General features: G+C 55.2%; 1 protein-coding gene and 1 long non-coding RNA gene across 2 annotated transcripts; one reads left to right on the top strand and one right to left on the bottom strand.

Moving 5' to 3' along the window:
- Positions 1-1,803: 1,803 nt before the first annotated feature.
- On the bottom strand, positions 1,804-23,299 carry SLC6A7 (solute carrier family 6 member 7). The gene is made up of 14 exons (XM_003934011.3): positions 22,987-23,299; positions 18,400-18,583; positions 16,475-16,606; positions 16,055-16,289; positions 13,381-13,519; positions 11,852-11,986; positions 10,691-10,794; positions 10,452-10,576; positions 9,347-9,459; positions 9,121-9,252; positions 8,524-8,623; positions 8,227-8,327; positions 7,544-7,711; positions 1,804-3,449 (listed from the first exon to the last, which is right to left on the bottom strand). The coding sequence occupies exons 1-14, from the start codon at positions 23,017-23,019 to the stop codon at positions 3,240-3,242; spliced, it is 1,911 nt and encodes a 636-aa protein (XP_003934060.2). The 5' UTR covers positions 23,020-23,299; the 3' UTR covers positions 1,804-3,239.
- On the top strand, positions 3,443-14,888 carry LOC141580080 (uncharacterized). The gene is made up of 2 exons (XR_012512084.1): positions 3,443-3,550; positions 12,636-14,888. It is a non-coding gene; the product is annotated as an uncharacterized LOC141580080 (long non-coding RNA).
- Positions 23,300-23,599: the final 300 nt, after the last annotated feature.

The raw sequence follows: 23,599 nt of genomic DNA on the forward strand, positions 1-23,599 counted from the left end.
GCTCACCGCAACCTCCGCCTCCTGGGTTCAGGCAATTCTCCTGCCTCAGCCTCCTGAGTAGCTGGGATTACAGGCACGTGCCACCATGCCCAGCTAATTTTTTGTATTTTTAGTAGAGACGGGGTTTCACCATGTTGACCAGGATGGTCTCGATCTCTCGACCTCGTGATCCACCCGCCTCGGCCTCCCAAAGTGCTGGGATTACAGGCTTGAGCCACCGCGCCCGGCCGCCTCTTACAACTTCTAAATCAGTCATCCACATTGCACATTGGGACATTGCTCATAAAAAAAAATTCAGATTTCCAGCTGCCCTTAAAAAACCCGGAGATCTGGCAGCCTGGGCCCGCACTTCTGAGAGGTAGCCTCCCTCTTAAGCTAGGTGTGCTTTCTTCTCTAGTTCGCCACAGTCCTCACTACTCCCTCTTGTCTCTCCAGCACTTGCTGAGGGTCAGTTACATATATTCTCCCGCTCAAACCAACAGCTTTGCTCACCCAGGTTCCCGACTGGCCCTACAGGCATGTGGGTTTGCTGCCAGGTAGGGTATTCAGGGGCAGCAGGCTGGGATCCTACTGCAGACAGGGCTGATGTTTCTTCTGAGCTGCGGGCTCCCTGTTCCCCAGTCAGCTTCCACTGCAATCAGGCTGGTGGCGGTTCTGAGCCAGGGAGACCAAAAGTCAATACAGGGATCAGGACAGGGCGGTTGGGAGATGTCGCCGCCGACGGAGGGAGGAGAAGGTGGGGTGGCAGGAAAAGCTGTCTGAGAGCAGGGGAAATGGAAAAAGCAGGAGAAACTGGGCGACTGGGCCAGGCAGGCCCAGTGGCAAGGGTGGGGCAGGGGTGGGGGGAGGGCAGGAGGAAGTGGAACTAGTGGGACCCACGGACTCCTAGAACCCTCCAACCTCACACTTGGAATTTGCGAAGGGAAGCCTGGACTCCCAAGATGCTCCATTCTTGACTCCAGGACACCTGGCTGCAGCTGAGAGCCTGGTGAGGAACATTCGAAAGTCCATGGCCCCCTGCCCGTGCCACCCCAGACAGGACACGCAGAGAAGGCTCAGGACCAGGGCACTGCCAGCAGGGCTGAATGGAGCCTGCCTCTTGGGAAGAAGCACCTGAATTCCGAAGGCCATTCTCACACACTTTGCAAATTAGCAAATTCATCTCTTTCCCCCGACCCAGAGCCCCAAACAAAGAGGAGTGGGAGGGGGGCCTGAGCCTTTGTTAGGGGGAATTTATTAATATCTGAAATATGCAGCCGCCCTTCCTTTCCACCCCCAATCAAAGCCTTTGCAAACACCTGCGCCTCGCATTTGAAAGGCCCTGGGGCTCTTTTATATGACAAGGCCCTGCCAGGAGGGGGTGGGTGGGACCCGGATATTTGGAGATTCTTCCGGCCTGGGAAACTCTTGGCTCCTCCTAGTCCTGGCCTTCACCTGCTGGCAGGGCTGAGGAGTGGGAGAGGGAAGAAGTCCGTGGGCCTGGGTAAGGAGAATGCTCACGGGGTCTGCTTTGCTGGCCCCCGCTGCCCCAGGCTCTGCCTGGTTTGACTGGGTGACCTTGAGCAAGTCTCCTTCCTTCCATGGGCCTCAGTTTATCTGTCTGTATAACAGGGAACCTTAGTAGTCTCCAAGGGCCTGGAGTTGTCTTCCTTTCTGAGCCCCACCCACCCCCACCCCCCACTGCCATAGGGGAAGGTCAGAGCCGGGGGCAGAAGCCAGGAGAGCCTGTTTCCTCCCCGTCCAGTGGGAGCTGGGGAGCCCTGTGCTGCCCACCTCATGGCTCTCAGCAGTAAGGAGACAGGGTAAGGAGCATGACCTCATTTTATTAACAATAAACCAACAGAACACGGAGGACGGGGATTGCAGCGGGAAACAGGCACAGAGGCCAGCCACACTTGCGTGGGGGAGCCCTCTCCCGCAGGAGGGAGAATGCTGTGTGCATGAGCCATGCTCAGGCATTTCTGCACCCACCCTCCGCCCCCAGGGACCCACGGTACCAAGGGCTCCCCTCTGCCCTCTGGCTCTATCCCAACGCCGGGCCCAGGGCCCACGTCCTGGAGCAGGGTGGGTGACCTTGGGAGCCGCCAGCCACGGGTGTGAGCTGCTTCCTAGTCTCACGGCTGTCCTGTCACCGGTGACCAAGGCCAGCTTCCCTGTAGCTCCTGCGACTGGGGGAGGCACTAAAGGCCACCAGGACAAGGGATGGGAAGAGAGGGGCCCTGGGCCCTGACAGTGACCCTTCCTACCTCCCCAGCTTGTGCGGCTTGCGGGCCAGTGGGTGAAGGGGTGGCCCTTCTTTGAAGTGCTGGGGCCTCCTTTCCCCACCCGCAGCCTCAGCACCCTGGCTCAGGCCACCAGCACCTCTTTCCCACTTTCCACGGGCCTCCCCGCTCCACCCCGTGTCCCCTCCGATCCCCCCTGCATAGACCCGGAAGGATATTCTTCATCATGCAAATCCCCGCCCACCCCATCAGCCCTGGCTCCCCCTGTTAGTTTTCCTTCTGGCTTGAACCCTCCTGTGATCTGGTAAAACCAGTGTCTCCAACCCTCTTGGTCTCTGCCCAGGCAGCTCAGCATCCTCTGGCCCAGAGCTCCTCCCCACCCTGCCCTCTTCTTCCTCTGTCTGCAAACCTTCCCCATCCTCCAGGGCCCTGAGCTCCCACATCCTTCAGGAGGCCTGCACATGGGAGCCCCGAGGGATCTTTCTCCCCACCTAACTCACCGACCCTTGATTCCCAGGGCCTCGGAGCGTCAAGAACCTCTGGGGCCCTGACCCTCCCTGCCCAGCTCAAGATTCTGGTTGTGCTGAGGTGTGTGGAGGCAGGCTCTCCCCAAAAAGGGAGGACTGTAGGCCCTGAATAGAGATGAGAAGGTGGTGCCAGCTGCCCCAGGGGAAAGGGAGCAGGCTAGTCAGGAGGTGTGGGGTCAAGTCCCCTCCGCCACGTGACCTGGGGCAAGTCCCTCCCCTCCTGGTCTCAGTATGTCCATCTGCAAAGTAGGGCTGAGCTGGATCATTCTCAGCTTGGATGGGTCTGAGTATGTCTGTGTGTGTGTAGGGGGTTGTCAGAGGTTTCAGGAGAGGCAGAGGCTGCAGGAGGGACTTCCGCCGGAGGACTAGCATCCCTTTGGCAACCTCCCACAGCCTCTCAGAATCCCAGAGGGCACAGTCGGCCTTTGCAGGCTTCTAAGACGGGACTTCGAGGTCCTGGGCAGGGCCTCCTGCCCACCTGCCTCCTCCCTCACATCATGGACTCCTCCTCCTCTGCAATCTCACGGTCCACCTCGATGGCCGTGTTCTCAAAGCTGGTGATGCCCCCGTATTTGCGCATGTGCACCATCAGTGGCTTCGGTGACTGGCTCCCAGCCAGTGTGGCCACGTACATGCCCGTCCGGTTCTCCTCCAGCGATGGCCCCCAGTCCATGGCCGGCCGGCTGGCCTGTTGGAGCCGCTGCAGCAAAGCAATGACAGCAGTGAAAACAGGAAACAGGCAGCGCTGGTGGAGGGTTCGCTGCGGCCAGGCGCCCAGCAAAGACCTGACCACATCACCTGGTGAGTCCTGGCCACAGCCCCCCGGGGGAGGGGGCATTATGACGTTTCTCCCCCCGCCAGGGGAGGGATCCACCTGTTCGGGTGAGAATCCTGCTCTACCGCTTCAAGCTGGATGGCTCTTGGCAATGCCGCCTGGCTTTCGGTGCTCTGCTTCCTGATCAGTAACTTGGGAATCCCAGCCCCGTCATAGGGTTGTTGTGAGGGCACTGTGATGACGCACTAAGCAGGGTGCTGGGAACAGAGTAAGGCCTGGGAAGTGGCGGCTGTTGCTATAATTACACGGCAGGCCCCTCCTCTGAGTGTCTGAATGCCTATCCAGGAGGCTTCCCCTAAACGCTGAGTCTTAAGGAGCTGGGGGTTTTTGGAAAAGAGCTGTGAACCGGGAGAACTGAGGTGGGCTTGCAGCTGGCTTTCCTGGTTCCTTCCAGCCCTGACCTGCGTCCTTCTGCCTCTGACCTTTCCCTTGTGGGGCCCCAGTTTCCATGGATGGAGGATGCTGACTAATCCTGGAGATTACAGAGTTGCTCCTTCCTCCACCACATTCCCAAAGCCCTCTGCCTGCCCTGCCAGGGAGAAGAGAGAGCCCCTGTGTCCTTAAAGAACGAGGCAGTTAACATTTGGGCAGCCCGCTGGGCAGGTTCTAAGGGAGATACCGTGTGTGATGCCCTTACCCAGGGTCTCCCATAGCTCGGTACTCACAGCGCAGTGAAACTTAGGAAGACGTGTTGAGAGCATGCTACCCCACTGCTCAGAAACCTGCCAATGGCTGCTCATCTCACTGGGAATGAAATCTAAAGTGTGCACCAGGGCCTCCAGCTCCTGGGCCCTGTCTACCTCCTGATATCAGCTCCACCAGTTCTCTCCACCCGCTCTGCTCCAGCTGCTGCAATGGCCTCTGTGTGTTCTCAAACGTGCCAGCCCCCTGCCCCAGGGCCTTTGCACATGTTGCCTTTCTGCCTGGAATGTTCTCACCCTAGACACCTAATGGGTCACCCTGTCGGTTTAGTCAGGTCTGTCACCTCCTCGGAGTGGTCTTCTCTGACTATCCTGGCCAAAGTACCATTCTTCATTTATTCTTGTATTCTTCTCCTTATTATTTTTTAGACAGAGTCTTGCTCTCTTGCCCAGGCTGGAGTGCAGTGGCGTGATCTCTGCTCACTGCAACCTCTGCCTCCATTTCTCAGGTTCAAGCAATTCTCCTGCCTCAGCCTCCTGAGTAGCTGGGATTACAGGCGTACGCCAACACACCCGGCTAATTTTGGGGGTTTTAGTAGAGGCAGGGTTTCACCATGTCGGTCCGGCTGATCTGGAACTCCTGATCTTGTGATCCACCCACCTTAGCCTCCCAAAGTGCTGGGATTACAGGTGTGAGCCATGGTGCCTGGCTTCTTTTTTTTTTTTTTTTTTTTTTTTAAGTGCAAAAATTACCTTTGTGTATTTGTTTATTGCCTGTCTCTCATGCTAAAATATAAGCTCCCTGAGAACAAGGACTTCAATTTGTTTCCAGCTGAAAACTGGGGTGCTCAGACCAACGTTTCTCTGCCTGAGTGCCCCGACATTTTGGTCTGGAGAATTCTCTGTTGTGAGGGCTGTCCTGTGCATAGAAGGTTGCTCAGCAGCGTCCCTCAACTCTGTGCACTGGAAGACAGGAGCATCCCCCACTTGTGCCCCTCTCCCCTCCATGACAACCAACAATGTCTCTAGACATTGCCAAATGTCCCCCAAGGGCAAAATCACCCCCTGTGAGAACCCTGGTGTAAAACTGAGCACCCACTGCACTCCAGCTCTGTGCTGAGCACTGGCTAATTTAATCTTTACAGTGTCCTGATGAGAGGGGTGTCTCTACTTTTATCATCTGCCCGCACTGTTATTATCTGAATGTTAAAGGTCAGAGAGATCAGTTAAGTCAGCCAAGGTCACACAGGTGCGAAGTGGTGGCTCTGGGATTTGAACCCATCCTGACCCCATCCTGAACCTTTACAATATTTTGCTTTTCTGCCTTTCACAATGCAGACTATATTGATAAGCTCCTTTTCTTCTCATAGCAGCCCTAAAAGTAGGTTATCACTGTCTCCATTTTAAAGACAGAGAGATTTAATACCAGCACTTTGGGAGGGCGAGGTGGGCGGATCACTTGAGGCCAGGAGTTCGAGACCAAGCTGGCCAACGTGGCGAAACCCCATCTCTACTAAAAATACAGAAATTAGCTGGGCATGGTGGTGGGCATCTATAATCCTGGCTTCTTGGGAGGCTGAGGCAGGAGAAGCACTTGAACCCCAGAGGCGGAGTTTGCAGTGAGCCAGGATGGTGCCACTGCACTCCAGCCTGGGTGACAGAGTGAAATTGTCTCCAGAAACAAACAAAAAATGACAAAAAAAAAAAATACTACTTATTGGATACTATGCTCACTGTCTCCACTGTACTGCACTCCAGCCTGGGTGACAGAGCAAGACTGTCTCAAAACAAAATGAATAAATACAATAAAAATAAAGCCAGAGAAGCTGAGGTTCAGGGCAGTGCAGTAACTTGCTTAGGGCCACGAGGCTGGCAAATGGCAGAGGCAGGATTCTGATCCTAGGGTGAGTGCTGGAAGCCTTGGCCTCTGAAGCTGGCACTCCTGAGCTGGGGAATGCCTCCTCCACGGTGCTCACCTCTCCTCTTGAGTCCCCAAAACATGCCTCTTCCACCTGGCTGTGGGACAGGGAGCAGGGCAGCGGGGCAGTGGTGACTGCTGGGGAGCCCAGCATTCCCAGTGGCTCGTTAGCAAGGCTTGGGGAACATGAGCTTCCTAGGAGCTGGAGCCTCCACCCTGAGCAACTCCCCTGTCTTTCTTCCCTTTGCAGGTACCCTGGCTCTCAAGCAAGGAGCAGGGGTACAGCTCCTGAGGTTCAGAGACGGGAAGGAGGTTGCCCCGAGTCACACAGCAATTGGAGGTAGCACGGAGGCTAGACTTTGGGCTGCGCCAGTGGTCTGGCAGCGGGGTGGGGGAGGCATAAACCACTTCTGCCTCTGAGCAACCCCTGCAGGTGAAGCCTGGTAGCGGGGGCAGCTGAGGGGTGGGAGCTACGTGGGGCAAGTGGAGGAAGCAGTCAGGTGCTGATAAGCAGAAAGCAGGCGCAGGGGAGGTCCGCTTTGCAGCCGTTTTCTGTGGTGTAAACATCACCATTGCCAGTTTCTAGCTACCCATGGTTTAACGCCTAGCTCACACATTCCTGAGTATTTAAGGATTAGCTCTCATGAACCAGTACTAGCTGGCTCCAGCACACTTCTGGCGGGGTGCACGTGGTGTGGGTGCCTCCACGCTCTCTCTGGATGCTGTCCGTCGGGTTCACACAAGCTGCATTCATGATGACGGCCTCTTGCCAACGGAGGACGCCGCCGCAGCGGCAGCAAAAGTGCAGGGCTCAGTGTTGAGAGGGCGCAGTGAGGCTCAGACCACACCACTTCTGCTGGCCCGCAAAGGTCACTACTCCCCTCTTCCAAGGCCTCAGACCCCATGGCAAACGAGTGCACTCTATATGTTTATCTGAGTCACTCCCCAGAACGCTAGGCATGGGCAGGACTAACACCGTCATCTATCCCGGGCCACCAGTGGGACGCAGCAGGACTCCTGGGCACAGGAGAAGGGTGACAGCCTGCCCTCTGGGGTCCCTCACTGTCGCCATTTGACCCTGAGTTCCAGAAGCAAGCTCTGGGCTGGTGACCTGAGTTCAAGACCCGATTCCCCAACCCAACCCATGGTGGGACCTGGGGCTGGTCCCTCGTGAACAGTGGTCTTTGGGTTGTACCAGCCCCTCCCCCAAGGCTTCACATGGTACAAAGTGCCACAGGGCAGGACTCCAGCCCCTGAATCTGCCTCAGCCCAGATGGGTCTCCTCAGGCTCAGAGAAGCTGGATAAGGTGTGGGCGCAGGTGTTTTCTGTTCCAGCAGGGGGACCCAGCATCAGACCGCAGGTCAGGAAGGCTGAGAGTGGGCAGGGTGGGCAGACTCACCTCCCAGAGCGAGCCCTCTTCTCCGAGCACAGCCACTAGCATGCCGGCTGGGATCATGAGGCAGGACAGCAGGCCCATCAGGATACCCAGCAGCTCAGCCCAGGACGGGAAGCGGTAGCTGCCATACTCCGAGGGCTGGTACTTGACGATGCTGTACACCAGCAGGGCCTGCGGGTTGAGGACTCCCAGCATCACTGGCGGGCTTTTCTCTAAAATACCTTAGGGCCGGAGGTAGCGCCGTCCAGTGCCAGCCCGAGGCCTGAGACAGTCCAGCCCAGAGCTACCCAGGATCCTAAACTATACCGGAACTGGAGTGGTCCATCGCTAGAGCCTTTGCAAGGCTTGAGCTAGACCCAACACCAAGACCTGCAGCAGCCCAGTTCTGAAGCACCCCAATCCCTGAGCTGCTGCAGCCCCAAGACAGAAAGCACAGCCTAAAGGCTCCAATCCTGAGGCCCTGGGGCTGGGGAAAGACCCACCCATTTAACCAATGGGACTAGAGCCACGCCCAGCACAGCTACAGAAGCTGGGGGCATCGGGGGAGGGGATGGACTAGGGTTCTGGTACCCACCCCGCAGCCCTTCACTGTGGGCCACGGTGGCCCTACCGGACTCAACGTGCAGAGAGGACTCCTGCTCTGTTCTGGGGCCCCACCCAGCCACCCTCCCGCCCGCTGCAGTTACCAAGAGCGTGGCTGGGGACAGGAACAGCCAGCAGGCCCTGAAGTAGAGGCCCGGCTTGAAGCCCAGCATCATGTGGATGTCTCGGCAGAACCTCTGAATGCCTGCACAGGGGAGGGGAGGAGGAATGGCCCCACCCGCAGGCCCCATAAGCGCCAGCAGTCCCTCCTCTACCCCAACTGCCCCCGCTGGAAACCCTGGCCCTGAGGACCAGGGACCCAGGTACTGGGGGGCCCCAGGGTAGACGCCCGCTCTCCCACTGCGGAGAGCCTCCACTCCACCTCCCATGGCCCTTCTCACCATACACCCGCGTCACGGCGAGGCATGTGGTAATCACCACCACCATCAGCCCGAAGCTGGCGCTGTAGTCATCCAGAAGGACCAGCCAGTACATGCCCCCCTAAAACACAAGCACAGCTCTGGTGTCCCCTCCCGGGGCCTCGCTCTCTGCTGCAGCCCCTTCTCTTGGCAAGAAGTGAGCAGGAAGCAGCCATGCTGGCTGGGAACACAAGATGACAGGGCGACAGCTGGCTGCCAGCTCAGCCCTTCTAGGCCTTGTCTTATCTGAGTCCCATGACAGCCGTCTATTATAGAAACCTCCTTTCACCGACGAGGAAAAACAGGCTCAGGGAGGGGAAGTCATTTATCCTGAAGCCCCCTCAGCAAGTGCAGGAGCGAGGTTTGAACCCAGATCTTGCAGACTTAGTTTCCAAAGCCAGGACTCTGGGTCACAAGGCCAAGCTGCCCCCCTTGGGAGACAGGGCCCGGGAGGGTCTAGGTTCCTTGAAAAGAGGAAGACAGAGGTGGCCCAGCGACTGCTCTGCCAGGCCAGAGATCTTGTTGCAGGCATCTGCACTTGTCCCGCCCACCTGCCACCCTCCCTGCAGCACCGCTCACGTCGGTGGTGAGGATCAGTCCCATCAGGTACATGGCCACGCAGATGAGCCCTGAGAACACCGCCTTCTTAGGCCGCAGGTAGTACGGAAACTCATCTGTCACAGCTGTCACAATGGTCTCCAGAAAAGCAAACTGGGGAGAGAGGAGGGGCTGGGGGTCAGAGTTCTACCCCTTACACACATACACACACACACACACGGTACCTGCTGCCATAGATGAGGCTCACCTGGCTGTCCAGGCCGAGAGTCAGAAGCATGAAGAAGAAGAGGAAGGACCAGAAGGGTGACAGAGGCAGCATGGTCATGGCCTGCGGGTAAACGACAAAGGCCAGGCCAGGGCCTGGGCCAAGGGCACACGGGGTCAGCAGCTTGGGTCATGTGGCGGGCTCCCGTATGCACACTCAGACACACACGGCCACTTACACCCATTTGGGCGGCTTGCTTAGCCTAACCCAGAGATGATCAGTTAAATGCACCCCCTGACACTTCCTTAACTCCCAAGACATAGGCCAGCACATTGTAGGTGCTCAATAAACATAGGCTGATAGGATCAATCGGTTAATTAGTACATGAATAAACAAATACAAGACCCCAATATAACACCTCATTGAAATAAAGGTATGTGCACACTTATTGGTACAAATAATCCCACTAACACACACACTTACATGCATCCACTGGCACAAGACACAGTGATTCACAAGATCATTCTTACCCTTTTCACTTGCACATAGACACCTCAACACACATTATAACTTATTTGTACAACCAAGGCACAAAACAGGACAATCTTGCACAGAAACTCATTTACCTCCAGACATGGGCTAATGCACACTCGTTTGCTCACCCAGCGCCTTGCACATGGACCGCCAGAGACCAGCTAGGACACGTTCCTTTGCATGTACCTGTGTGCATATGCACACATACGACATACCCATCCACAATCTTTTTTTTTTTTTTTTGAGACGGAATCTTTCTCTGTTGCCCAGGCTGAAGTGCAGTGACCCAATCTTAGCTCACTGCAACCTCCACCTTCCGAGTTCAAGCGATTCTCCTGCCTCAGTCTCCTGAGTAGCTGGGATTACAGGCATGTGCCACCATGCCTGGCTAATTTTTGTATTTTTAATATGATGGGGATTCACCATGTTGACCAGGCTGGTCTTGAACTCCTGACCTCAAGTGATCCGCCCATCTCAGCCTCCCAAAGTGCTGGGATTACAAGCGTGAGCCACCGCGCCTGGCCCCCCTCCGCAATCTTGCTGGTCCACCAGCCCAGCCCCAGCTCTGCCCGACACACACGCTCACCCCACCGAGTCCTGGCAGCCTGCCCACCTGCTTTGGCTACTTGGTCCACAGGCACGCCCAGCTCCTGAGACATGTAGCCCAGCACGGAGAAGATGGCAAAGCCAGCCAGGATGCTGGTGATGGCGTTGCCCAGAGTGACGATGAAAGTGTCTCTACCAGAAGAAGTCCAGATGTGGGCCTTCCCTTCAGCCTATGAGGCCTTCCCTGGCCAGCCACTCTCCTCCCTGCTTTGAACCCCCGGGTCTGGGAGGCTGTGGGGCACTGACCTATAGATGTTCTGGTGAAACGTGTTGTAGGAGGCAAAGGTGAGGAGCCCCCCGAAGCCCACACCCAGGGAATAGAAGATCTGAAGAGCAGCTTCAATCCACACCTGTGCCGGGGAGAATGGAAAGGGAGGGTGTGCAGGGGGTCAAGAACAGAGAAGGAAGGTGGTGAATGAAGACGGTGTGACAGGTCCAGGGATGGCATGGTCACAAGCCTCACTCACAAGTGACACGAGCAAAGCCTGTCCCAACACTGACACGGTGGGATGTGAGCAAGTCCCTTCCCTTCTGCAGGCCTCAGTTTCCCACCCAGGATTTAGAAGATGATCTCTAAGCTCAATCCAGTTCTGAAGGACATAGAGCCTAACGGAAAGCATTCAGGGGATCTGTATTGGCAATAAGCCTGCACAACCCCTTTACTTTCTTTCTGGAGTCCTGGGACCTGGATTTGAACCCCAGCTTCACCACTTTCTAGCTGTGCAGCCTGGGCAAGCCACGACACCCCTCTAAACTGCAGGATCTCCATCTGTAATGAGTGGGTATGAACAGTGCCTACTTCATGGGAGGAACACGGATTAAATCACTGCATGCATGCAAGCCACTCGGGCACGGTCAGGCACAGTCGTCAGTCAATACATGTTAACCCTGGCTGTCAGTACCATCGTTATCACCATCGTCAATAATGCCCACCTTGGGTTTTACAGTCACACAGATCTAGGCTGGGATCCCTGTTCTGCGATCCCCTAGCTGTATGACCTTAAGCTTATTAAAAACTCTTTCCAGACTCAGTTTACTCCTCTGTAAAATGAGAAGGATAGTGTTTAGATTAATTTGCAGCTGGTGACACGATATTGCATTCTTGGAGAATGCTAAGAGAGTGGATGTTAAGTGTTATCCCCACAAAAACGATAATTATGTGAGACAATGCATATGCTAATTAGCTGGATTTCACAGTTCCCCTAAGTACATATGCTTCAAAACATCACATTGTACATGATAAATACATAACATTTTACCTATCAATTTTAAAATAGAAAAATAAATAATAAAAGGACACAAGAAGGACTGAGCAGAGTGCCTGGCACTGGGGCGTCCCAGGGAGCCCTCTTTCCACTCTCCAGCTCAGGCCTGACCCCCACCTGCACCCCACCCTGAGGGGCTCACCTTGGAAGACAACAGGTGATGGAACTGGGGGGTGAGATAGAACTGGATGCCCTTCCAGGCCCCTGGGAGGGTGACTCCGCGGACCAGCAGCATGAGCAGGATGAGGTAGGGGAACGTGGCCGTGAAATACACCACCTGAGGGATAGTTAGTGAGGAGCCAATGGTATCAGGGAGCTTCTTTCTGTGCCACTCCCTGTAAATTCATCTGTGGCACTTGCCTCCCCAGCCTTTGGGTAGCCCAAGCCAGGAACCGGCCTCCATCCATGAGGCTTCTCTTTTGCTCCCTCTTCACTTCACACACCCAGCATCAGCAGAGCACCATCACCTTGCTTCCCAGGGCCATCTCCACCACAGCCCCTGGTCCAGGTCGCCATTGTTGGGTATAAAAGCCTCCTCCTCCCCGTGTCCACTCCCTGCCCTGCAAACCCACTATGCAGCATCCTCAGACATTCGACATTCCCAAACTCACTCCGCCCTCTCTCCTCTTCCCAAACCTCCAGCCACCCCTTCAGCAAACACCATCAGGTCTCAACATCCTCACTGCCTTGGCATTGACTGTAAGCTTTCCTCTCTTTCTGTAAGGTTTCTGCCCTTTTTTGTCTTGAATGGCTCCGTTCCTCGTAAACTATACTCACATCATCTGCACCTTGCAGAGGAGACAAGTTCTGATTTATCAATGATAGGGCAAACCATCCCGCAGTTCTCTGAGTTTTTTCAAAATGGCTTTATTATCCTTTCCACCCCTCCATCACCTAAAGTAGCCATCCTTGGTTTTGTCTTCCAGTCTCTAGTATGCCTTTTTCAGGTAAGAGTCCCCTGACTTTCCCACCATGGATCTGACTCTATTCCCAGCTCCAGGGGTGGATATGTGACCCACGCCCAGCCAAGCAGAGCACTCCATCCTCCCAGCTGCCGGGATTAATTCAGGGAGGGATGCACAGCCCTGCTCATCCAATGAGACTCAGTTCTAGAATATTTGCAAACTGGGGAAAGACAACCCTTTACCAAGCTTGGATGTATGCTTAGAGCTGTATGTACCTCATGAAGAATGAAGCCTCAGAAGGAAGCCAACCTGGAAGGAAACATTACTGAGAGACTCAGCGAACCAGCTTCCTGATAATGCTGATTGAACCCCCTGGACTCAGCTGCACCTGAAACACACCCTCTGGGCTTTCCAACTGAGTGTGATAATTGGGTTCTGGTCACCTGCATCTCAAAGAGCCTGACTCACGTACTCGTACTCCAAGCATTCAACAAACTCTTGCTGAGCTCATTCAAAACGCCAAGCACTGGGTCAGGATACATCTGAATGTAGACCCTACCATGGTGAGCTTCCAGTCTAGCAAAGCAGCTGAGCCCCAGTGCGTCCTCACCTCCACGTCTCTGTTCAGGCAGCACTCATCCCCCAGTCCCCATGCTCTCTCCCTTCCCCTCTTCCCAGCTGAAGTCTCAACATCTTCTCATGCTCAGTCCATGCCCTGCCTTCTCCAGGAAGCCCTCACCCCATCCCGCCCCTCACAAGGCTTCACCTTGCCCGAAGACTTCACACCCTTGAGGATACAGAGGAACACGATGACCCAGGCCAGCAGCAGGCAGAGGCAGAGGTTCCAGCGGATCTCCCCAGGGCTGCCGATGCCCTGGCTGCCTTGGATGTGGAGGACATAGCGGCTGTGGAAGACAAAGGTCTCAGTGTCCCCTGGTCACCCCACCAGGTTCCGCAGACATGGAGTCAAGCCATGTCCAGCCCACAAGGCCCCACTGCTCTTCTCCACTTGACACGCTCTTGGTCCCTCTTCATCCTTCTCCTACCAACTCTGGCCCAGGAGGCTGGCCTCACCAGACCTTACCCCTTCCTCAGCTTTGAGAGGCTGAGGAAGGAAGATCGATTGAGGACAGGAGTTCGATACCAGCCTTCCTCTTCTTCCTTCTTCTTCAGCTTCTGTGCGGGTTTGGCTGATGGAGGGCAACAGTGGGAGATTGGAGTAGGGGGAAGATGAGGGGTCTGGGTATTTGCATATACATGTGTACAATACACACACACACACACACACACACACACACACACCATCCGGGGCCTGGCCATCACTGTGCTCTTTGGGCAGCCTCTCTTCCAAGGCTCTGATTCTCTCCTGGTTCCCTCCCATTTGCCTCTTAGGTTCAGAGGTGGTAACAGCTCTCTCTGTTGCTAGTCACTGATGCTACATTTTTCCCTGTGGCTTCTGTGACCCTCTGAAAAGTCCCTTCACTAAACTCCCTTCAGTGAAACCCTCTGAAAATCCAGCTGCCTCCTGTCTGCATCCTGACCCATGCAGTGGGCCGTGACATGGCCATGGAGAGCCCTGGCAGCTGCTAGGGACTGCATCAAATCCTTTGGCTTTAAGCTGCAAACTCAGGCCAATCCTTTCCCACTGGTCCAATAAACTCTTCAGCAGGTGTGGACCCTTCAAATGGACTGGAAGTGGACAAATGAATGAACTGTGTGCACTATAGGCAGGTTAAAGACCAAAACCTTTCAAGACACGGAGCCTATCTGGGAGAAATCTCCCAACAGCAGTCCTTTGTAGGTGAAGGGATGGGGATATAGGGTCTGTGTTCTCTGGAACATTCTAGAATTTTCCAGAACAAGATCAGGAATCAGGAGTCCTTAGTGTCAGTACTCCCTCTGTCACTAACTACTGAGCAATATTGAGCAAACCTCTGGGCTTCCTTTTTTTTTTTTTTTTTTTCTTTAAACACAGAATGCAGTGACAATGTTTTGTTTTCTTGACCATAAAGTGGGGCATTGGGATAGGCTGGTGAGTGCAACGTCTTTCTGACACACACCATTCCCAGCAGGACCCACCATGGGCCTGGCACTGTGATAATGATTTCACCTGCACTATGTTGTTTAATTCTGATGTCAAGCCTTTACTCTGTTTTAGTTCTATCTCTGTTAGACGAGTCTGAGATGGTCCTTACTATGTATGGTCCTGGCCTTATGCTAAGTGCTTTACCTATGATATAGCAGTTGCTCAATAAATATTTATTTAAAGAATAAGTGGGCTGGGAGTGGTGCCTCACAGTTGTAATCCCAGCACTTTGGGAGGCAGAGGTAGATGGATCACGAAGTCAAGAGATCGAGACCATCCTGGCCAACATGGTGAAATCCCATCTCTACTAAAAATACAAAAATTAGCTGGGCGTGGCTGTGTGCACCTGTAGTCCCAGCTATTCAGGAGGCTGAGGCAAGAGAACTGCTTGAACCCAGGAGGTAGAGGTTGCAGTGAGCTGAGATTGCACCACTGTACTCCAGCCCGGGTGACAGAGCAAGAATCTTGTCTCAAAAAACAAAAAAAAAGAATGAGTGGGTACATGACTGACTGGATAACATCTTACGAAGCAGGTACTGTTACCAACCCCCATTGCAGAGGAGGAAACTGAGACTCCAAAATGTTACTTTTTTTTTTTTTTTTTTGAGGCGGAGTTTTGCTCTTGTTACCCAGGCTGGAGTGCAATGGCGCAATCTCGGCTCACCGCAACCTCCGCCTCCTGGGTTCAAGCAATTCTCCTGCCTCAGCCTCCTGAGTAGCTGGGATTACAGGTACGCGCCACCATGCCCAGCTAATTTTTTGTATTTTTAGTAGAGACGGGGTTTCACCATGTTGACCAGGATGGTCTCGATCTCTCGACCTCGTGATCCACCCGCCTCGGCCTCCCAAAGTGCTAGGATTACAGGCTTGAGCCACCGTGCCCGGCCAATGTTACTATTAATGTTATCATCATCATCATCATCATCATCATCATCATTCTCAGCTAGTATTTATTGAGCACTTACTACCCAGTCCAGCACCAGACTGGACTGCACAATTTATTTATATATGCTTCCTTTCCTTTAATCCTCACGACGGCCTTTCTGAGATACCTAGTATTATTGCCCCCATGCTACAGATAAAGCAACAGAAACCAAATAAATTGTTTACAGTCACACAGCTGGTCAGGTGGAGAGCTGGGATTAAAAGCCAGGGTCCACCTGCCTCTCCACCTTCCCCAGTGGGCATCTAGCCAAAGCCAGCACGTGCGCTCAGCATGCACCGCCAAGATCAGCTCACCCTTTAGAACCTGGCTCATCTTGGCGGTGCAGGCTGAGCCCCCTGGGAACGCCCTCTGGCTACCCTCCATGGTGCAGGGTCCCCTCAGATGCTGCGGGGGCAGCAGCTGCCTGACCTCCAGTACTCCTCGCTGGGGCTGACGGTGTAGGTGAGGTTGAGGGGCAGGGTCCCATTGCCGTCCTTGGAGCCCCTGTGCTCCAGGCAGAGCTCTGTGTTCCACCAGTTGCCACAGTGCTCCCAGGGCAGGTCGCTGGTGAGGGAGGCGAAGAGGTAGAAGAGCACGTAGGCGATGATCATGTTGTAGTAGATGGCCACCAGGCCCACGATGAGCAGCATGGCTGCGCCGGCGCCTGGTGTGGGGAGAGGCTGCTGGGCTGCCCAGGCCACGTCCTCTGTCAGCCGGGTGGGGTGGCCTCCGGGGAGCTGGCGGCTTTCTGGGTTTCACTTCCCTCTCTGCCTGGAGTTTGTGGGGGTTCCAGGGGCCACCTCCCTGCCTCCCCCAGACCCGGAGCCCCTTCCCTCCCTGAGGCCTCACCTTTGAAGAGGGGGCTGATTTTCCAGACGGCCAGGGGCCCTAGGCTGGAGAACTGGCCCAGAGAGAGCTCCAGGAAGAAGAGGGGGATGCCACAGATGGCCAGCATGAGGAAGTAGGGCACGAGGAAGGCGCCTGCCAGGAGCGGGGTGGTCAGCAAGTGTCTTGGGGGCAGCTCCCACAAAAGCCCAGCTCTAGCCGGCCCCTCCCCTGGCCTGCAGACCCCCCCGCCCCACACCTGATGGGACACTTCTCTTCTCTTCTACACCAGACTGCGGAGGGCCAGAGTGGCCAGCAGGGATTTACTCACCTCTGGAGCCCCAGTGCCCAGAACAGTGCTAGGCTCAGAGCAGACGCTGAGAAACGCCTGCTGAGGGAGTGAATGAATGAGTGAGGGAGAGAATGTGTGAATTTTCTCCTGAAGAAAGTGCAGGTTCCTCAGTACAGAAACCAGCACCCTTCAGAATCTGGCTCCACTCTATCTGCCTGCCCCTCTCCACCATGCCGCCTCAGATACTTGTGACTGCCACCTGTGGTTCCGTGGGCCCAACAGCCCTTCCCCTTTGATTCTCATATTGGCAGTCACTTCTTCAGAGAACTGCCCACCACCATATGGCTCTGGAAGGGCTGCCAGTCACATCGACCAACCCCCTCCTCGGCGACCTTGGGCAGAATTAGTTGGAAGTGATTTAGAGTAACCTGGGGCCGGGAGGAGGGAGTTCATCACCCTCTCCACCCTCCCCAGTGGGCATCTAGCCAAAGCCAGGCCCATGAGAGACCTTCCCTGCAATTCTGTACAGATTCATTCAGACAGAGCAGCTCTGCAAAGCTCTCAGGTTGTTAAACCCCTTTGAAGATGAAGTCATTACAGAGTTGTCTTTGGCCACCTCCCCCCGAAGCCTGCCCCCACCAAGTGCAGGGAGGAAGCCTGTCTCCGGACAAAATTCGGCCAGCACACAGAGAGGAAGAGTAGGACGTGGGGAGAGGGCTTGCCGAGAGACACCAGGGGTAACATCAAGGTCCTGGAGCTTCAGAGGCCAGCTCTAGTCCCACACAGCCTAGCCATGTAAATTTATCCTTTCTTTGCTTCATCTAGCTTTATTTGGATTTCTCTCACTTTCTCAATATATGCTTCCTTCAAGAGTTTGCTAGAGACAGGAGGAGGTGCAGAGTATTGGTGAGAATACACTGGCTGGGGAGGAGATAGTCCTGGGTTGGAATGCTGGCTTTGCCACCCTGTGACCTTGGGCAAGGATGCTGGTCTCTTTGAGTTCCAGCTACCTCATCATATCCCTGGTGCCCACCCAGTAGGGTCATCACTGGGAGTAAATGAGATGGGTGCAGAAAGTGCCAAGCCCAGGGCCTGACAGGTGGTGAGCGCTCAGCCTTAGCTTTTGCTAATGAGACTTGGAACGGTCACTTGATGGAGAAGCAGGGACAAAAGGAAATTTGTTTCAGATGGGAGAGACTTTGTGTTTGCAGCCTGAATGGAAGGAACCAAGAGAAGAAAAAAGATTGGAGACTCAAGAGAGGGAATGATTGATGGAGCGTAGCTCAGGAGGAGGTAGGGGAGGAGGGGTGGGGAGAGCACTCAAAGCGGAGTGATCATTGGCAGGCAGATACAGCTCTTCATCACAAAGCAGGGGCAGATCCCTCCGCTCACCGTGCAGGCGTGGCCAGCCTTAGAGAGGGAAAGCTGTGGGTACCCTCGCCGGGGATGAGAGGGAGGAAGGAAGGGCCTGGGTGACATGAAGGACAAGATGGTGTGAACTCCCTCCTCCCAGACCCAGGTTACTATAAACCGCTTTCAATGAATTCTGCCCAAGGTCACCTAGAAGACAGTGACTGAGGCCACCAAAAAGCTCACTCTACCCCAGGGCCTTGGCTCATCACCCCAGACACCCCCCAACAGGGCCTCAGACCCATACCTCCTCCATTGGTGTAGGCTCGATAGGGGAAGCGCCAGACATTCCCCAGGCCCACACAGTAGCCAATGCAGGACAGCAGGAAGTCCAGCTTGCCAGTCCAGTTCCCCCTGTCTGCAGCAAAGTCCACGTCCAGGTCGACATCACCCTGGTCACTGGGGGTCATCAGCAGGTCTGGGGTGACGGGCTGCCAATGAGAGAGACCAGAGAGGTGGGGGAGAACACTGAGGCCAGGCTAGAAATGCGACCTCAAGACAAAACTCTGGACTTGAACAGGACTAAATGAAAAGACACTCTCTATCAGTCCAGATATTCAAGCGCTCTCAACTGGACTAACCCAGTCTTATGAAGGAGAGACTCAGAATTTTAAGTGACCACAAACTTACGGAGCCAGGAGGGTACGTAGACACTAACAAAGCTACCCTGACCTTAGTTTGGCTAACACAGAGGTCAAATCAAGGGACGGTTCTATTTTTTTTTTTTTTTTTTTTTGAGATGGAGTTTTGCGCTTGTTACCCAGGCTGGAGTGCAATGGCACGATCTCAGCTCACTGCAACCTCCGCCTCCTGGGTTCAAGCAATTCTCCTGCCTCAGCCTCCTGAGTAGCTGGGATTACAGGCACGCGCCGCCATGCCCAGCTAATTTTTTGTATTTTTAGTAGAGACGGGGTTTCACCATGTTGACCAGGATGGTCTCTATCTCTTGACCTCGTGATCCACCAGCCTCGGCCTCCCAAAGTGCTGGGATTACAGGCTTGAGCCACCGTGCCCGGCCGGGATGGTTCTACTTTGATGAGGATGAGGATGATCTTAGTAAGAGTTACTGTATATCGAGAACTTACTATGTGCCTACTGCGCTAGACATCTCACTCACCTGATTGCATTCTCAGAACAACTCTTTGAGCTGAATACTCATCTAAGCTCCATTTTTACCACAAGGAAAACTGAGGCTCCAAGAGGCGTCATGACATAGCCAAGGTCTCTAGCAGATTGGTGAGTGGAAGAGCTAGGTCAGGGGCCCAAAGCTTCCTGATGCAAAAGCCAGGTCTCCTCACCCACCAGTGCTGGAGTTTGGCTACTCCGTTCCGGGCGCTGTATTTTAGGAAAGATGGGCCGGGCGCGGTGGCTCACGCCTGTAATCCCAGCACTTTGGGAAGCCAAGGCGGGTGGATCACAAGGTCAAGAGATCGAGACCATCCTGGTCAACATGGTGAAACACCATCTCTACTAAAAATACAAAAAATTAGCTGGACGTGGTGGCGCGTGCCTGTAATCCCAGCTACTCGGGAGGCTGAGGCAGGAGAATTGCCTGAGCCCAGGAGGCGGAGGTTGCGGTGAGCTGAGATCGCGCCATTGCACTCCAGCCTGGGTAACAAGAGCGAAACTCCGTCTCAAAAAAAAGAAAGAAAGAAAGAAAGAAAGAAAGATGCAGACGATATACGATATGGAGCATGTCCAAAGGGCAGGTGGCCAGACTGGAGGGGGTTCAGGAAAAGAGGTTATCAGAGGACAACAGGAAGAAGCCGGGAGCCCTCAGCATGGAAAGAAGCGGACTTGGAGGGACCTGGGGCTCCCCTGAGGGAGGGAGTCCACACCTGCTCCGTGGCTCAAATGGGGTCTACTGAGAACCAAGGCGATCTGACTCCTCGGTTAGGACTGGTACTTTTCAGCCAGAAAGCTTCCCCCGGTACTCCCCTTCCCCACACGCTGACGGCTTGGTTGGGAGGTCCAATCCCCCCAGGCAAGGTGGGAGAGCCTGAGGTCTGGGTGAATTTTATGAATGCTGGCTCATGAGCAGGAAGAAGGTACTTAAGCATGATCTCTCTCAGAAAGTCATAATCTTGCTGTCCCTGGAGGAGAGACACATGGGCAGAGGGGAGGCCAGCTGTCCCAAAGGTCTCCTTTCCTTCTTCAAAGTGAGTGAGAGGTCCATGGGGCATTCTCCCTTCGGAAACCCTCAGTGATGGTGACCACAGTGGTGATTTTGCCTGAAGCTGGCTATTGGCCACAGGGGCCATGGTGAGACAGACAGCCAGGCATTAAGATGGGTGACGGTAACAATGACAGAGCATGAAGAGCTGTTTTTAAAGTAACTAGGCTGCAAGGGTTGAAACAAAAACATGCCTGGCAGTTCTTTAGCTGTGATCATAGACATGGCTGAGGTGACAGGAGTGGCAGATCCCAGACTTACATGAAACCCACCCCTCCCCTCCGATGCCCCTTTCCCTGAGGCTGCCTCTCCAGCTGGGTGAGCATCAGCCTTCAGGAACCTCTCACTTCCAGGTAAGCTCTGGGAGGGATGAGGTGGTAGCCAGTTGACACTGGTCCTGGTGTTGGGTGGTGAGCAGGCCTGTCACCCTGAGACCCCACCCCGCCCCCAGCACCATTCAGACCAGTTAGCAGGAGGTCCCGGTAATGAGGTTCCTCTGATCCCTCCAGAGAAGCTGCCCTTTCCATGCTCACGGAGCGGTCCCGGTTCTCTGTTTCCATGGTGACAAGAGTTCCAAGAGCAGGATGCTGCCAGCTCGTCCCCCTCCTCCCCCAATCAGAGGGAAGCCTGCTTCTGCTTCAGGGGCAGGAGATGGGGTCCTCCAAAGCTGAGCCAATCAGGAGCCCAACTGGAGTCCCCAACCCCACAATGGGATGAATCCCAGGAGGCTGGGACAGGGAGGATGGGACTGGCTGGCAGAGGGAAGAAAACAATCAAATAGCTGGGGCAGGGTTGGAAGCTGAATGAGTTGCTTCATACTCCTGCTCGCGTGTGAGGTTCCCACTCCGGAGTCTCCCACTCGCTACCCCAGGGGCACGCAGGAGCACACACCTGAGTTTGTCAGACCTGCATGCTCACCTTTAGGGACCCACAGCAGGGGCTGGGAGACTCAAGACTGCCCAGGGCAAGGCTCTTCAGGACAGAGAGATACAATAGAAATCTGGAGTCCAACTTCATCATTGTGCAGATTAGGAAATCGAGTTTCAGGGAGAAGAGATAAGCCCAAGGTCAAACAGCTAGTTAAAGGCGGAGCAAGACTTGGACCAAGATGCCCTGACTCCAAGTCCAGTGCTCATCTCAGCACTGCTGCTCCTTTGCTGAACCCTGGCGTTTTCTCATTCCCTGCCCACTGCTTGAGACCAAGGGAGAGGACCCTGAGAGGAGGTAGCAACCTAGAACCAACGCTCCGCCCTGCTGGTTCTAGGTTGCTTAGCCTGCCTGCAGGTGAGCAGTCATTCTCACCACTCTGTGCCTCAGTTGCCTTATTTATAAAGTGGGACTACCAAGACCTAGCCCCCAGAAGTGTTGGAGTATTAAATGAGATAAAGCTTGCTAACCCCCCAGCCCAGCACCCAGCAAGCGCTGAGCAAAACATGGCTATTTACCTAATGTGCAGCCCTGTGGCACAGAGGGAAGAGAAGGAGAGTGGAAAGGAATGGAAACAGGACCCAAGAGACCCACAAATGGTCCCAAGAAGCCACTGATGTCAGTGAATTAAAAAAAAAAAAAAAAAAAAAAAACCACACCACAGTGATTCCAAGCCCAGCTGCCTGAGGGCAGAGAACTTCAATGAATGTGTGAGTGTATGTGTGTATGTGTGTGTGTGTGGGGGGGTGTGGGTGTGTGTGTAGGGAGGTTAATAACACCAGCCCCTGAAAACAGTATTCTTACATCTACCAGCTCTTTTGCATTCTTCCCCACCCCTCACACACCCAATGGGGCCTGCTTTGGTGCTGACTTCGAGGTTCAGGTTAGAGAATGAACTTGTTCAAAGTCACCAGGCAAGTGGGAGCTGCAGAAATAGTACTCAGGAGATCTGACTCCTTGGTTAGGACAGGCACAAGCCAGAAAACTTCCCCCAGTATTCCCCCTCCCCACACGATGACCGCTTGGCTGAGAGGTCCAACCCCACCAGGTGAGGTGGGAAGAGCCTGAGGTCTGGGCCCACGGCTGCTCTCCTATCCAGGCTTCCATCTCCATTTCCCAGATGCTCGGGCCTCCTGTAGCCCCTCCCTGTCTTTGCTTCCCTTCAGCCCTGCCTGGGGTCTCAGCAGGAAAGCCCAGGGGGCTGAGAGGGAGCAGGTGATGTGCCGGCAGGGGAGGAGCAGGCAGGAAAGAGGAGAGTCCTCCCGCAGGCTCAGAGAGCCTGCTTCAGTATGGATGACCACCAGGTCCATAGCCCCACCTCCCCACGCTCAAATGAGTCCAGCCCAACGCTCAGGTATTCCAACACCCCTCACACCCGGCAATCAGCCCCAGGCGGGGAGCATTAGGGTGGAACTGGAACTAGGGGGAGGTGGGTGCCTGGCCTCCACAACCCCCACCCCGCGCCTCCCGGGGCTGCAGACACCTGTTCACAGGCCCGGCCCGGTGAACCAGGGCTCCCCTCATACTACATCCCGAACCCCAGATGGCGGGGGCAGAGGTGGGGCGCAGACGGTGACCCTGACCTTCCCTGTAATCCAGCTGAGCCCGGCCTTCCCCAGATCCCGAAGCCGGTCTGGGTGCGCCCTCAGATCCTCCCCAGGGGCCTCGATGGGGGAGGGTCTCTTCAGCCCTCCTCCGGGTGCGCCCCCGCGCCCCCCCGCCCCCGTGCTTTACCTTGCGGAGGTGAGCTTCCTGGAGCTTCTTCATCTTGGAGGGCGGGTGGCTGGGGCTTGACAGCTCAGCTGCTCGGGAGCGGAGTGTAGAGAGCGAGGGCGCAAGGGATGGTCCGGCGGCCGCTGCGCCTTTGCCCCCGCGGCTCCCGCGCACCGGCTGGGGCGGGCACGGACGCAGGCGCTGCCGTCTGGCGGCTGCGGTCGTGGAGCGCGGGCAGGGCGCTGCGAACGCCTTGTCTGTCCCTGCGCAGCGCCCGCGGCTAAGGAAGGGTGCACGGCTGCGCCCGCGTAGACACCCAGACAGACCGGCTGACGGACGGACGGCTGGGGGATGCGCGCGCCCCCGCACGCAGAGCTGCGGATTGGAGGGCCCCGAGCGAATGGGGAGGGGGTTCGCGACGGAAACCCTCGGTCTCCTGCGTGACCTTGGGCAAGTGACCTGCCCTCTCAGGGACTCCCTTTTCACAGTTGGGCCACGAGAGAGGCCAGCCACGCGTCTGGACACTGATAGCCCACCCCACTGCGTCTTCTTTGCTGTGCGACCTTAGGGGATAAGAATCTCACCTCCCTTTCAGGACTGTGAAGAATTCAGAAAGATGGAGCACAGAAAACAT

Source organism: Saimiri boliviensis, chromosome 1, assembly GCF_048565385.1.
Source record: "Saimiri boliviensis isolate mSaiBol1 chromosome 1, mSaiBol1.pri, whole genome shotgun sequence".
NCBI lineage: Eukaryota > Metazoa > Chordata > Mammalia > Primates > Cebidae > Saimiri > Saimiri boliviensis.

Coding starts and splice junctions, on each gene's coding strand:
- SLC6A7 (XM_003934011.3), bottom strand. CDS start 23,019: ATGAAGAAGCTCCAGGAAGCTCACCTCCGCAAG. Junction 18,584..22,986: donor AGGAAGCTCACCTCCGCAAG/GTAAAGCACGGG, acceptor TCTCATTGGCAG/CCCGTCACCCCAGACCTGCT. Junction 8,328..8,523: donor CGCCGTGACGCGGGTGTATG/GTGAGAAGGGCC, acceptor TCCCCTGTGCAG/GCATTCAGAGGTTCTGCCGA.